This window comes from Giraffa tippelskirchi, chromosome 5 (assembly GCF_054371585.1).
Source record: "Giraffa tippelskirchi isolate mGirTip1 chromosome 5, T2T-mGirTip1v1.2.pri, whole genome shotgun sequence".
NCBI classification, from domain to species: Eukaryota; Metazoa; Chordata; class Mammalia; order Artiodactyla; family Giraffidae; genus Giraffa; species Giraffa tippelskirchi.
In genome coordinates, this window is record NC_137279.1 from 180,723,560 (window position 1) to 180,739,932 (window position 16,373).

At 42.5% G+C, this 16,373-nt stretch overlaps 1 protein-coding gene across 2 annotated transcripts in view; it reads right to left on the bottom strand.

The window, feature by feature from the left end:
• MACF1 (microtubule actin crosslinking factor 1) overlaps positions 1-16,373 on the bottom strand; it is a 350,958-nt gene that overhangs the window by 186,916 nt on the left and 147,669 nt on the right. For both annotated transcript variants that reach the window (XM_081492100.1, XM_081492101.1), the window contains 2 exons: positions 14,219-14,296; positions 10,464-10,556 (listed from right to left, as the gene is read on the bottom strand). In XM_081492100.1, coding sequence (XP_081348226.1) covers positions 10,464-10,556; positions 14,219-14,296 — 171 coding nt within the window. The remainder of the gene's footprint in view (positions 1-10,463; positions 10,557-14,218; positions 14,297-16,373) is intronic.

Genomic DNA, 16,373 nt, shown 5'->3' on the forward strand with positions numbered 1-16,373 from the left:
AGCGTGTGAGATGAGTGCAATTGTGTGGTAGTTTGAGCATTCTTTGGCATTGCCTTTCTTTGGGATTGGAATGAAAACTGACCTTTTCCAGTCCTGTGGCCACTGCTGAGTTTTCCAAATTTGCTGGCATATTGAGTGCAGCACTTTCACAGCATCATCTTTCAGGATTTGAAATAGCTCAACTGGAATTCCATCACCTCCACTAGCTTTGTTCGTAGTGATGCTTCCTAAGGCCCACTTGACTTCGCATTCCAGGATGTCTGGCTCTAGGTGAGTGATCACACCATCGTGATTATCTGGGTCATGAAGATCTTTTTTGCACAGTTCTTCTGTGCACTCTTCCCATCTCTTCTTAATATCTTCTGCTTCTGTTAGGTCCATACCATTTCTGTCCTTTATCGAGCCCATCTTTGCATGAAATGTTCCCTTGGTATCTCTAATTTTCTTGAAGAGATCTCTAGTCTTTCCCATTCTATTGTTTTTGTCTATTTCTTTCCACTGATCACTGAGGAAGGCTTTCTTATCTCTCCTTGCTCTTCTTTGGAACTCTGCATTCAAATGGGTATATGTTTCCTTTTCTCCTTTGCCTTTCACTCCTCTTCATTTCACAGCTATTTGTAAAGGCTCCTCAGACAACCATTTTACCTTTTTGCATTTCTTTTTCTTGGGATGGTCTTGATCCCTGCCTCCTATACAATGTCACAAACCTCTATCTATGGTTCTTCAGGCACTCTATCAGATCTAATCCCTTGAATCTATTTGTCACTTTCACTGTATAATGGTAAGGGACTTGATTTAGGTCATAACCTGAATGGTCTAGTGGTTTTCCCTACTTTCTGCAACTTAAGTCTGAATTTGACAATAAGGAGTTCATGATCTGAGCCACAGTCAGCTCCCGGTCTTGTTTTTGAGGACTGTATAGAGCTTCTCTCTTTGGCTGCAAAGAACATAATCAGTCTGATTTTGGTATTGACCATCTGGTGATGTCCATGTGTAGAGTCTTCTCTTGTGTTGCTGGAAGAGGGTGTTTGCTATGACCAGTGTGTTCCCTTGGCAAAACTGTATTAGCCTTTGCCCTGCTTCATTCTGTACTCCAAGGCCAAATTTGCCTGTTACTCCAGGTATTTCTTGACTTCCACTTTTGCATTTCAGTCCCCTATAATGAAAAGGACATCTTTTTCGGGTGTTAGTTCTAGAAGGTCTTGTAGTGGTCTTCACAGAACCATTCAACTTCAGCTTCTTCAGCATTACTGGTCAGGGCATGGACTTGGATTATTGTGATATTGGATGGTTTGTCTTGGAAATGAACACATATCATTCTGTCGTTTTTGAGATTGCATCCAAATACTGCATTTCAGACTCATTTGTTGACTATGATAGCTACTCCATTTCTTCTAAGGGATTCTTGCCCACAGTAGTAGATACAATGGTCATCTGAGTTAAATTCACCCATTCCAGTCCATTTTAGTCCGCTGATTTCCTAAAATGTCGATGTTCACTCTTGCCATCTCCTGTTTGACCACTTTCAATTTGCCTTGATTCATGGACCTAACATTCCAGGTTCCTATGCACTATTGCTCTTTACAGCATCAGACTTTATTTCCATCGCCAGTCACATCCACAACTGGGTGTTGTTTTTGCTTTGGCTCCATCTCTTCATTCTTTCTGGTTATTTCTCCACTGATCTGCAGTAGCATATTGGGCACCTACCAACCTGAGAAGTTCATCTTTCAGTGTCCTATCTTTCTACCTTTTCATACTGTTCATGGGGTTCTCATGGCAAGAATACTGAAGTGGTTTGTCATTCCCTTCTCCAGTGGACCACGTTTTGTCAGAACTCTCCACCACGACCCGTCCGTCTTGGGTGGCTCTACATGGCATGGCTCATAGTTCCATTGAGTTAGACAAGGCTGTGGTCCACGTGATCAGATTGGTTAGTTTTCTGTGATTGTGGTTTTCATTCTGTCTGCCCTCTGATGGAGAAGGATAAGAGGCTTACGGAAGCTTCCTGATGGGAGAGACTAACTCAGGGGGAAACTGGGCCTTGTTCTGATGGGTCTTGTTCTGTTCCTGAAATACAAGCAAACCCAGTTCCTGAAAACGATCAACTCAGGGCAAGAAACGGCCTCCGGCTGTGACTGCTACTGCAGGTTAAGTTGAGCAGATGACTTCTAGGAGTCTTTTCCTCCTTAAATTTCTGAACATGTTGGACAAATCAGGCTTTCATTTCCTTCTACTCCAGAGGAAAACTGGTCTAGGAAAAGAGTGGAGAGCTCAGCAAGGTAGTGCTAAGTCACTTCAGTCGTGTCCGACTCTTTGTGACACCATGGACTGACTGTAGCCTGCCAGGCTCCTCTGTCCATGGGATTCTCCAGGCATGAATACTGGAGTGGGTTGCCTTTTCCTTCTCTAGGAGATGTTCCCGATCCAGGAATCGAACCAGCATCTCTTACCTCTCCTGCAGTAGCAGGCAGGTTCAGTAGCTAAGTAACTGGCTAAGTGATTCAATCTCCTTACAGGTAAAATGTGGACACTACCACCCACTTAATGGGGTTAAGAGAGGGTTCGTGGGACGCTGTCTATAAAGTGTGTGGCTCCGTGCCTGGTCTATAGTAAATCCCTGTTCTCCCCATTTATTATTGGAGCTCAGAGGTATGAGGCACCCCACCACCACCTGGGCCCTGATACGCTCTTCTTCTTGATGAGGCTCTGAGGAAAGTAGCTGTGTTCCAAGGTCCAAAGTTCAGGTGCCTGCTTTTTCTCCACAGGGCCTCTGCCTCCCCTATTACCCCGAGTAAGTTAACTCTGAGCACAAGGACACCCCCCTGGACCATCCTCTCATCAAACCCGAGCTCTTAACACATGCGCGGCTGCCTTCGGGAAAAGCAGACTTCTAGTGTCCTGCTGGTTTTTTTTCACGTCTTCTCCTATGGCTTTTTCTAGTTAGTTGTTTACTGCCCACGGGTCTCCTATAGGGACAGGGGGCATGAAAGACTCCAGAGCTCATTCATTCATTCCACAAATAAGAAAAAATGCCTCATCTATATGCCAAGCACTAAGTGTCATAAAGAATAAAAAATGTAAACCTTGAATCTGCCTGGCTAAGACCACTCTTGACCTGACCTCCCAGACTTAAAATTTCCAAGTGCTAAATATACACTAGTATTTAATAAACACTTGAAAGTTGGAAAGCTAATTTTGTCAGATTCTGATTTTTCAAGAACTTATCTTCTAGGAAAACCATAAATCCTAACATGTACCTTAAAACAGGCTTGGACAAAACCAAGAGATAAGAAATTCTACTATTAGTATCTGCATATGTAACCTAAAAAAGTCAGTTGGCCTCTGTGTTTCAGTTTCCTCACTGGAACAATGGGCACAGGAAAACAGACATAACAGTCTATCCATCTGGTCTACCCACCCCACAGCTTTGAGAAGATCAATTCCATACACTATCCATTCATTTAATGAGCATTTATTGAATGCCTACTCTATGCCAGGCAAAGAAGAAAACAAGAGATGAAATTCCTGCCAGACTTAAGGTTGTATCCTAGGGCAGGGATCCAGAAAACAAACAACCACATTAGATAGCAGTAGGTGTCACACAACCCTGTAAGTCATACTAGGCTTCTGAGAGTGACTGGCAAAACAAAAAGTGTACAGAAAAAAGAAAAAGAAACCATGTAGCCCACCAACAGGTATCTAGCCACAAAACTCACTTTCCCATATGCATAAGGAGAGATGTTTACTGCAGCAATGAATGTCTCCTTCATATAAATACATAATTTACTGCAAATAATAATAGCTGTGTTACACAGCTACGGGGGCTTCACTCAAATAATAGACAATGTAAACTAGTTGAAATAAGCAAATCAGATCCTCCTTTATCAACACGAATATACCCCCAAAACATGGTTAAAAAAACCCCAGAAAACAGGATATATGGAAGATATGATGTGTCTGATAGTAAAAAAAAAAAAAAAAGGCACTCATCTGTCATAAAAGTACAAAAGCATATACAAGAATGATACACTTCAACTTCAGGATAGTATTTACCTGGGGGATGAAGGAACAAGAAAGTTCCTGTATCTGAAATGTTCTTTTTTTAAAGAGAAAGGAAAAAAATCTGAAGCAAATATAAACTACTAATATCTGTTTAATTCTGAAGGTGACTACACACACAAAGATCTGTTATATACTTTTCTGTACTTCTCTGGGTAATTAAAATTTTCATTAATTAAAAACTCAAATTAAAAATTTTTTAAACATCAACCATTTATTTCCCATTTAGTGTGTATCTTTTTAGTGTTAAAATGGAAACCATTAATCTCTAAAAAGTTACCAGTCTTATCAGCGGTAGCAAATTTCTAATCTGGAATCGGCCTCCCCTTCAGTTGAATACTCTCTCGAGATGACAACCACCACCTATATATCTCCATCATTAATCTATTTCATTAACACCAATAACAGAGATTGGCTATAACGATTATTTTTTATTGTTGTTCAGTCACGTTCGACTTTTTGCAACCCCATGGACTGCAGTACGCCAGGCTTCCCTGTCCTTCACTATAACCGGGAGTTTGCTCAAACTCATGTTCATCGGGTCAGTGACGCCATCCAACCATCTCATTCTCTGTCAACCCCTTCTCCTCATGTCTTTAATCTTTCCCAACATCAGGGTCTCTTCCAACGAGTTAGCTCTTTGCATCAGGTGGCCAAAATACTGGAGCTTTAGCTTCAGTACCAGTCCTTACAATGAATATTCAGGCTTGATTTCCTTTAGGATTGACTGATTTGCTCTCCTTGCTGTCTAAGGGACTCTCAAGAGTCTTCTCCAGCACTGCAGTTCGAAAGCATCAATTCTTCGGTGTTCAGGTTTCTTTACAGTCCAACTCTCACATCCATACATGACTACTGGAAAAACCACAGCTTTGATTATATGGGCCTTTGTTGGCAAAGCGATGTCTCTGCTTTTTAATACACTGTCTAGGTTTGTCCTAGCTTTTCTTCCAAGGAGCAAGCATCTTTTAATTTCATGGTTGCAGTCACCATCTGCAGTGATTTTGGAGCCCAAGAAAATAAAGTCTGTCACTGTTCCCATTTTTCCTCCATCTGTTTGCCAGTAAGTGATGGGACAGGATGCATGATCTTAGTTTTTTGAATGACTATTTTACTGATCCCCTAACATTTGATAGTTCTTCTCTGAATTTCTATTTGGCTTTACATACCATGCACTTTTGATGAGAACAGCTAGCACAGAACAGTTAGCTCAACAATGAAAGACTAGAAAATCACAATGATAGATAACTAGCAAGAGAACATCACTTCCTATCTAAAGCAAGACAGAAGGATGGAGTCTCTATATGATCCTTTATCAGTTAACCAAAAGCTTTGTAAGCAGGGAAACTTTCCCCACACTTCTAAACACTTAGCTAATTAATAGGCAAATGCCAAGCCTTCAAGAACAGCAAAGAAAAGTAACTAGTAGTTAGCTGCATCTGGGAAAATACTCTGGCAACAGAACTTCCCTCCATAAGAAGACAAAATTCAGCTACGCTGAAATAGTGAACAGAGAAAAGCAGGTAGCCAGTATGCGTCAGCAGACAGACTAGGGCAAACCTGTTTATACCTTTCAGTAAAATCAGTAACAGCAGAGAACAGCAGGCTAGGTCAAAAGTCCATGAAGTTATAAGTTTCACTAGTAATTATAATAGGCTAGTACCAATAATTGCTGCCAGTTATTGAGCACAGGCTGTGTTCCATCATCCTTTCCCATCCCTTCCTGATTCTTTAAACCTCTATCAAGTTAATTCATGGTGTGTCTCCTCTCACTCCTCTGAATTATGCAGTAAAACCGGAGTGATTCCGTACCTAGTTCAATTTTGAAGCTCCCACAGACTCTACCTAAGACCTTGCTCATAGCTGGACCTCAGTAAATGTTTATGGAATTCAGTTAAAAAATAGATTTTCCTGAAAACTAAAACCACAAGGAGATACAGTTCACACTCTCTGTGATGGCTATCCCCGAAAAGACAGACAATGACAATGACAAGGATACAGAGAAATAGGAACCCACACAACTGTGCTAGTGGGAATATAAAATGGAGCAGCAACTTTGGAAGACAGTCTGGCAGTTTCTTAAAAAGTTATACATAACCTACCATATAACCCAGAAATTCCACCCACAGGTATATACCCAAAAGAAGTGAAAACATACATCCACACAAATATTCATATCAACATTATTTATAATGGCTAAAAAATGAAAACAACCCAAATGTCCATCAACTGCTGAACAGATAAACAAAATACATGGTATACCCACACAACAGAATACTCCTCTGCAACAAAGGAACAAAGTATTGATACATGCTACACTGTGGATGAACCTCAAGAACATTAGGCTAAGTGAAAGAAGCAGGATACAAAAAAGCACATATTATATTATTCTATTTAAATGAAATGTCTGGAATAAGCAAATCTATAGAAACAGAAAATAGATTTACGGCTGCCTGAGGCTGTGGATGGGAATGGAATAACTATAAATGGCCAAGAAGGACCTTTGTGGGATGATGAAAATGTTCTAAAATTGGATTATGGTGATGGCTGTACAACTCATAAAAATCATTGAATTATACAATGAAAATGGGTCAATTTTATGGTACGTAAATTCTACCTCAGTAAAGTTGTTTTTAAAAAAGAATGTACTTTTTTAAATAAACCACCAATAGAATGATAACCAAAAGATGTTTTAAAACAGCTGGAAAGAGAAGAAACGGGATGGCGGGGGCAGAAACGAAATGCTGAACACATTGTGTATTCACTGTTTGAAATTTCCCATTGTAACAATGGGTATGATCTATATCATGCAAAATAAAATTGAAAGGGAGAAAAGCAATCGCTAAAAACTGAAAAAATATAAAATACAAATGAACCTGTGTATCAGATTGATGGCTTAACAACACAGAGAGAAGTTATTTCAAATGGCTTTAACATAAAATTATTTCTATGTCCTTAGGAGAGTTACACTAAAGGACAAAAAGAACTGCAAAGAAATCACAAACTTTTCAGTAATTGCGTTGTTAATAATAACACTGTCATTGTTAGCTTTATTCAAATATATAAATTTATACATACTTTGTATATATACTATAATATATACATGATTTTACATATACGTGCATCCATGTGTTTGCATGTGTGTATATGGAAAAGGGAATAGGTAATATGTTGCTTTGTTTGGATCAAGATTTTCAGCATAAGGAAAAAAAGAATACAAAGTCAAAGAGGTTGAATAAAACTCTGATTCTAAATATGAATTAGAAACATCATTATAAATTCTTGATTTCTTTTTACAAGATAAATACAAGTGTTGGCTTGTTTTGTCCACAGAAAACACCTAGAAAGAGCGACCAACCCAAGCAGCACTCAGACTGTTGTCAATAATCTCAGTTCCTTGGAGAAACCGCTAATCCCGGGCCTGAAACAGGAAATATACGAAAAGCATCTGGAACAGCTCTTCATACAGAAAATAGAGGACATTATCAAAGACTATATGGATCATGAGGAAGGACTCAGAGTCAACCGTGAAAAAACTCACTGGCCAAAGAAGGAGCTGAATATTACAAAGAATGACAGCTATATTTAATTGGAATACATTTAAGTCTGGTAAAAATCTATGAGTCACAGTGTTACTAAGGGAAAATGAGTATCAACAAAGAAACTTTCACTGGTCTTACAGAGAATCTTAAGAGAATCAACTAATTATTTTGAAAACTGCTGAAACAGAGGGCAATATAAAAGCATTTATCTTTTTATCTTGCCTTTCCTAAAGGAACTATCTCTCAGAGTAATTGAGGTAAAGTTCTGCTTTAGAGAAGAATTTCAAAATTTTGAGTATCACTACGTTGCAGCTTCTAATGAAACAGTAGTTGCTAAACTTTTAGGTGAAGGGCTAACAGTGAAAGGGTCTACAAGAATGGATCAGGTTGATAACACCTGAACCCACTAATCAAGCTTAACATGAAGAAAAGACAGATAACAGACAGTCTGATGTGCAGCAGTAAAAGTATACAACTCAATACCACCATCCTTGCCCTGCCCCAGCACAAAAAAGGGAATCTGAATATGATCCAGCCTCAGTTCTAGATCCAAAGCACCAGTTTACAGACAATACAGAAGGATGGAGGACACTGTTAGAAAACATCCAGAGATGCCACCAGCATCTTTCCATAAATGGCACAGGACAAAAGATCGATTTCTTTAACAAACAGTTAAGGGGACAAAAAGAGGAGAAGAGAAATTTAATGCAACGTGTGGACTTTGGATTCAAACAAGCCATTTTTAAAATGAGATAATTGGGGAAATCTAAACACTGCTTAGATAGTCAATGATTTTAAGAAATTACGGATTTTTACAGTGCTATAATATTGTGCTTTGCTTAAATGAAGAATCTTTCAGAGATACCCACTGAAACGCTTGCAGATGAAATTATATGATGTCTGGGACTCCTTTCAAAATAACCTACTGGAGGGTTTGATGAATGGATCAGGAAACAGACAATATAACACTGCCCACGAGTTAGTGACTGATGAGCTAGGTGATGAGTACATGGTAGTTCTATATGATTTTCTCTGCATTTATAAATGTTTGAAAATTTTCATAAATTTTTAAAGAGAGAGAAAGAACATTTTCTTAATGGCATATTCAGTTAAGGAACATTACCCCCATATCTTCTGTCCCAGGAAAAGTTTAACTAGCCAGTTCAGTTTCATTCCTTGACCCCTGAATTTCCCTTCTGTCAAGTTCGTTAGTTGCAGTCAGGAGAAAGGGAGACACAGCGGACAGAGTCCTCTTACCTCCCAGCTACAGGATAGCATTGGTGTCTCAAAGTGAGAGGTGGTTTGTGGCATACAAACAACCAAAAAGATTCTTCTAAAACAGCCCATTGTTCATAAGGGTGCCAAGGGGATAATGCTATGAAAGCTCAACAAAGTTCTTGTTCCGACCCTGCCAAGGCACATTTGCCAAGTTCATGTTCCTGGTTATCCCTATATCCGAAGCATGCCTGAGGACTCCCTGTGGTTGCACAAAAACACACGTTACCTCCATGCTTTCCTAAGCCTACTTATGCTGCAGATCGTCAGCACCGGTTCCAAACCAGAGCCCCAAGAAATTATAATCCCTGAGTTCTCAGAAGTTCTCAGATTCTTAGGAATTCTGGGACACCTGCTGTTCTGCATTCACCCAGCAGGTGGCGCTGACTCCCCAACTGGGACATCACGGCCACACGGACCCTGGAGACTGTGCCTTGAGTGAGATATATATGAGGCTTCTTTTCCCACCTGCTCAAAAAGTGATCCCTGTAATCCATCAGCCTTGCGTACAGCAGTTGGGTATTTGAGAGTTGTCTGAGAAATAGTTTTGTTTAGTTGAGCTAACGTGATTTAAGATAGTCTTTTTTATAAAAATAGGGCTGTGATTTTCCAATAGTATCTAGACTTGAAGAGGATTTGCCTTAGGGAGGAGGAACAGGAAGGCTGGGTGACCATGTGAACAATACCAAGATGCCGCTGTTCCTGGGTGTGATGGATGCTACAAGATTGTGTTTACAAGCACATATACCAAGGTGCTTGCTATGAACTGAATGTCTGTATCCCCTCGAAACTCATATATTGAAGCCATAATAGCCCTGATGTGATGGTATCTGAAGGTGCGGTCTTTTAAGAGGTAATTAGGTTTAGATGAGGTCAGGAGAGTAGAGCCTCCATAATGGGATTAATGCCCTTATAAAAAGTTGAAGGGACATGAGATCTCTTTCTGTGCACGCATGCCCCAAGGAAAGGTCACCTGAGGATATAACCAGGAAGAGGGCCCTCACCAAGGAGCCAACCGTGCTAGCACCCTGATCTCAGACTTCCAGCTTCCAGAACTGTGAGAAGTGAATGCTTGCTGCAAACCACCCAGCCTACGGTGTTTCATTACAGCAGCCCGACCTGACTAAGACAGTGCTACAATTAACCAGGCTTGTTTAAGACCATTAGAGATGAAGAAAAGTCTACATCAAAGCAGGATTATAAGGCTTCACCCCACCCTTCCTGAGCAACAAATCCAACATTTCTCCTCATCCCTCACATTCTGAATCTCCAAAGAGCCAGTTTTGACTCAGCTGAGCAGACTGCTAATAACCACATTGCCAGTGCCAGAGCCACAGCACAAACAGGTGAAAAATTCTCCTTCATCATGCAAATGACGAAGAAGTCCCTGATTTAGACTGCAACAGCCTTGCCTCCAGGCCAATGCTCCTCTTCCTTTCCAGCTCCTGCTCTCCCCCTTCCCCCTTCATTCACTGCCAAATACAGAGGAGGAAGGCTCAGTGTCCCTGTGGAAAGCAGAGCAACCTCTAGCTCTGTCTAGGCCATGTCCAAACCGAGCACCAGGACCCCACACTTCACAGACCCTACCTGGAAGTGCAAGATAATGGTCCAGATCAGGCCTAGGGTCAGCTTGGGGTTGCCATCTGTGATGTCATCATTGCGAATATTCACTAGTTTCACCTGAAAAAGAAACAAAGGCTGGTCTGAGAGCTCTGCAACTTTTTGTTTTGATTTCATTTTTTATAGATTTTCATTATTCATATGCAGTTAATTTTTTTTGGTGTACAGTTTGAGTTTTCACATATGTATAGATTTGTGTTAACGACCACTATAATTAGGGTAACAAAACAGGAGCATCAACTCCAAAAGATGGGACTTTGTGCAGTCAAATCCTGCCTTCACCCCTAAATCCTGGCAACCACTGATCTGTTCCCAGCTTTGCTTTACCTAGAATGTCATATAAATGGTGTCCCATAGTATGTAATCTTCAGATCCTGGCTTTTTTGCACTCAGCACAATAGCTGTGAGATCCCCATCCACGTTGTTGCCTAGAGCAATAGCCTGCCCCTTTTCGTTGTGGAGGAGTATTCCATTATACCTGTATCCTACACATCTCATTAACAGTAGTGTAGTTATCCACTCCTCTACTGAAGGAATCTGGGTTGTTTCCATGTTGGGGCAATTATGAATAAAGCTCTTATATTCATGTACAGTTTTTTGGTGTGAGCACATGTTTTCATTTCTCTAGGGTAAATTCCTAGGAGTGGGATTGCTGGGTCATATGGTATACATTTAGCTTTGTAAGAAACTGCCAAACAATTTTCCAGCATGATTGTACCATTTTGCAATCCCACCAGCAAAGCAATTTCGCAAGCACATGCTATTGTGAGTTGCTTTTTAATTCAGTCTTTCCAGCCCTTTTTTCTTTCTCTTTCTTCTTTTTTCAAGGTTGTGTGAGAGAAGAGATCTGCCCCCCACCCCTCACGGGTCTCTGGCCTGTCCCACCTGTTCCCCTCCTTCCACAGCACCTGCCTTTACTCCTAAAATCTCATTCCAGCAACACAATGTGCACAGACACACAGGCCCTTCCCCCACCAGGGTGTCCAACCATCCCTGTGTGCTGGCGACTGAGGGATTTCCTGGGATGTGGGCCTTTCAGAGTGTCCTAGGAAAACCAGCCTATTTCCACCTCCACCCAGTGAGTCTCTGTTGTACCCTCACGGAGCTCTTGACGACTGTGACAACTGCCCTGAAGCTGCCCTTCCTTTGTCTCTTCAGCTGAACCAAAACCTTCATGTACTCAAGACCTCAAGCAGAAGCCTCACTTCTCCTTACACTATGGTGACCGGTGCTGTAGACTGAATGCTGTGTCCCTCCAAAATTCACAGGTTAAATCCTAACACCCAATCCAAAGGTATCTGGAGGTGGGACGTTTTGGGGGTGATTAGGTCTTGAGGGAATGGAATTAGTATCTTTATAAAAGAGACCCAGAAAGCTCCCTCAACCTTCCCATCACGTGAGGACACTGCTAAAAGCAGTCTCAGAACCAGGACCTCACCAGACACCAAATCTGCCTCCATCTTGGACTTCTGCAGAACTATGAGAAATGGATTTCTATTGTTTATGAGCCACTGGGCTGTGACATTTTGTTACAGCCGCCTGAATGACCAAGACACTGGGCAAGTTCTTCCCCTTTCCTGTATCTCAGTCTCCTCTTCTGTACACTGGGAGCAGGAGACCCTGCTTCCTGTCTCAGAGCAGGTGTTCTCATCACTCATGGCCTGTAGCTGGCAGGCTGGCAGCATCAGCCAAGTCCACGTTCCTCTGCCCCTCCTACGGCAGCTTTCTCCGTGAATTCTGAATACCTCCTTGGCCAAGCCACCTTCCAGTGCCTGCCATCTGTTCCTCGGAAACTTCACACCTTACTCCTACCTTCCCTACCTCGTCTTCCACCACCTTTCTTGGAGACCTCACACCTAACTCCTACCTTCCCTACCTCGTCTTCCACCACCTTTCTTGGAGACCTCACACCTAACTCCTACCTTCCCTACCTCGTCTTCCACCACCTTTCTTGGAGACCTCACACCTAACTCCTACCTTCCCTACCTCGTCTTCCACCACCTTTCTTGGAGACCTCACACCTAACTCCTACCTTCCCTACCTCGTCTTCTACCATCTTGCTTGGCAATTTTGGCACCACCTCGATGACCCAGGTGTCACCCCATCTGTACAACTCGTCTGCCTTCCCATTTCAGAAGACTTTCATTTTCACTCTGCTTTGGACACCTGCACAGCGACAACCTCACCATCACCAAGAAGTGCTCCAGGGTTCTTTCTGCCCTTCTCTGTGTCCACTGTTCATGGCTCACATTTTTATTATAGCCTAGTAACCAATCTACTCTCCATCCTTATTGAGGCTTCTAGCTAATAATTCTTTTCAATTTACCTTGACCATTAAGGCCCTCTCTGGTTTTCTCTAACTCTACACACAGACATTCCAAGGATGCTTTCTCTAGTCCCCTGAACACTTCAACCTCTAATTCTCCTACCACTTATTTCAACAAATATTTATTAAGTGTCAATTATGGACCATTCATTATGACAGGTGATGAAGATAAAAATGTTAAGTAAGATCACATTCTCCGTCCTCATGGGCCTACAATGCATTAGAGCAAACAGAGAAATAACAATAAAGTCACAAGTATTATATTAGAAGCAAACGGCTATGGGAGTACACAGAAAGAGAATTTCCCAAGTTAACGAGAATTACTGATAAGAGTGGCAAAAATGAACTAACTCCAAAAATATGCATACCATGTCATGTCATCGTGACCAGCGCTGTTGCCTGGCAACTGTAGCTATACCAAATCTTTCCAAACAGCTCTCTAGGCAGATGAACTCTGACTCCTTCGTCCATCCACTTTCCTCCCCTCCACAAACCTTCTCTGTATCTTTATCCCTCCTTCCTTCCTCCTCACTATACTTCAGAAGAGGCGTTTTTCCTTTCCATTTCAAAGAATCTACATCAGCTGTGTTCTGGATCTCATCCCTCATCCCTGGACTTGGTTCCATCAATTAGGAAGTCACGGGAAGAAAGATGGTGTGTAGAAAGCAGCATGAAAGGAGCATTTTAAAAATGTCCGGGAGACCGGGGTGGAAGTCCCAGGTTTGCTCTCGCTTCTCTGATCTCGGGCAGGTCATTTCTCAGTTTCCTTTCGTAAGAAATGAAAAGGCTGGACTAGCGATCTCCAAGGAGTCTTCCAGGGCTAATCTGCTCTGACTCATACTCCTCACTTTCATTCTCTTTGCTAGCTTCTCCTATGTCTAAAAGTGTGCTTCTGTCTTCCTTCCTTCCTATCTAGGGAGGGAATAGCTTCTTTACTAAACACTCCTCTGCTCTATTGAGCCTGGTGTCTGAGGTCACCGATGCTGTACAGCTGAGACCTTCCTCTCCAGCCCCACAAACCATTCAACCAGCCTGACTATCCCCTCGTCCAGTTCTCATGATGATAAAGCACTCTCGTGTTCCCTCTTCCTGGATGATGTACCTTTTCCCATCTTCTTTTCTGGTTTATTTCTCATCTTCCCTTTGGCCTCCACCTGAGTGAAGGTGAGTCAATCTTTCGTATCTTGCTCTTCTCTAAGACTTTCCCTCTCAGACAGGCCACACACTCTATGTAAGATTTGTCCAGACACAATACAGCTGCTCACTAGCAAGCAAGACTCAGAACTGTATCAGTCGGATTTACTGAGGACTTACCAGGGGCAATGAGAACGTCCCTAAATAGGTACCTGATACCAACTTTCCCTGGCAGAGTGGGGAACACACGGGACGCTCTTACCTGTCGCTGCTTTAGGAAGTCCAGGGCGATCTGCACATTCTGCAGCCTGTGAAAACGCATCCTGCCCTTCTCCCGGGGCTGCAAACAAACAAAAGGGATGACACCAATTTACCCACGCAGATCCTTTTCTTCTTTCATTTCAAGGACTAAAAGACCACAAAGAATTCCCATGACTGAAGCCAGGCGTGGGAGCATCACACAAAGCACCCCTCCAGGCCGGACCTGTGTGTGTTTCCACCATGCTCGCCGAGGCCCCAGAATGCCTCGTTTACCACTCAGGTCCCCATGAACGCACGGCACGTTTGAAGGCAAACGCTGAAGCAGTGCCGCAGCTTCCCTACAGGTTCCTCTGCAGCCATACATGGCAGAACATGATTCTGGATATGAGGTTAATGGAAACAAAGATTTGGCTCTATGGCTCCCAGAACCACAGTTAAATGTTACTGTAAGGGAAGGGTAAAAGGCCTAATTACATGTTGCTCAGTAATGGACAGCGTCAACCATATTACAAACCTGGCAAAAGAAACTAGAGGTAGTCAATTTTACACTAGGGAATGAGGAGTTGTACATGCTCAGTAAGTGAAAAAATCTAAAATGGAAGGCAAGAATCAAGAAGGAACCTATTTCCTAGGAAGACAAAGTAGGAAAGCCACCTTTTACCCCAGTTTGAAATACCCAGAGCAAACGAGACCTTGATGGTGTAGGATTCTTCAACACGGTACTCCAAAGAAAGGTATTTCCTGCCAGCCGCTCAATCCTGGATGTCAGACAAGCCACAGTGGAGAGTCTACCTCCACCCAGAGCCTCTGGTGTTGTCACCACCCACCTCCCGGATCCACGGCTCAATTCCTATCCATCCAAAAGTGCATGGAATCTGTTTCTCCAGTGAGCACAGGCAGGGATGGCTATCTACGTCTGGAATGTTTTCTCCTGCTCACTTTCCAATGGTTCCCCGACACTCCCAACTTCAGTTGGGACTAAAACATCACTCTCAGTAGATCATACCCAATTTATTTGTAAATGTCAAAATGGTACTAATTAAAGGTCAATAAAATACAAGGTAGCCCTGCTGTGGGCACCTGCACAGAGGAAACACTGCCCCACGTTGAAACGGGCAGAAGTAACCCAGCGTTGAAACGGGCAGAAGTAACCCAGCGTTGAAACGGGCAAAAAGTAACCCAGTGTTGAAACGGGCAAAAAGTAACCCAACACGTGGCGGGATGGGGTGGAAGCACCTCTGTGGGAGTCCCTCAATCCTTCTAAGCAAAACTTTCAAACCAGAGTAATCGACAGAGAGGGTGAGGCCTCTCGGTGCAATAGGATAACTTAGTAAGTCAAAGTGTTAGGAAACACCTTCTTAGTAAGAATCTCTTCTCAGTCATTCCAGCTGAACTAATTGTGAATATGGCTTAGAAGATGACAGAGCCTGTGAAACTGAAGATGCTAAGGCAATGGTAGGGGAGATCAATGAGATGAAAAGATGAAAAGAGGACAGGGAATGGGGACACTGCCTGATCTCTATTTCTGGAGAAAAATCACAGGCTCCAACTTACGGCCTGCAAGCAGAAAATGGCCCTCTTACACACTCTAATCTTTACGCGTAAGTACTCCCCACCAAAAATACCTTTGAAAACATGCAAGTTTAATCTCTGTCCTCTATAGCAACTAGAGTTGTTATTGACCAAGGCAGAGTATCTCCATGCAGTGAGTGGTTTGCAAACAACAGGCTCTTTTGAAAACAAACGACATGGTGTGTGGTAAGAACCTGGAGGCCAGAGAGGTGGAGAGCAAGTCCCCGTTAGTCCCGAGTGTGGAGTCAGAAGCGGTAACTGACATGCTGTCAACTAAGCTTTCCACAATTCTACAATCTAGACTCAGACAACACAGCAAGGCCACCAGAAAGGCATGGGTCTCCAGGTCACAAAGGATGATGTTTGACACCGCCAAACATCATTATTCTTTTTGTGCCGGCTACTTGCAGGTAAGCAAAACAATTCCCACTCCAGGATCGTCTAATGGTGGCATGAGGCACAATTAGTTTTAACCACTTTCTTTGGGACCCAAATTCCCAGGTGGACAGGGAAGAAGGCAATTGGTAAGTGAGCTACTTGGAGACCTAGAGAACCCCAAACTCTCTGATGGCCCTGCAGTGCCG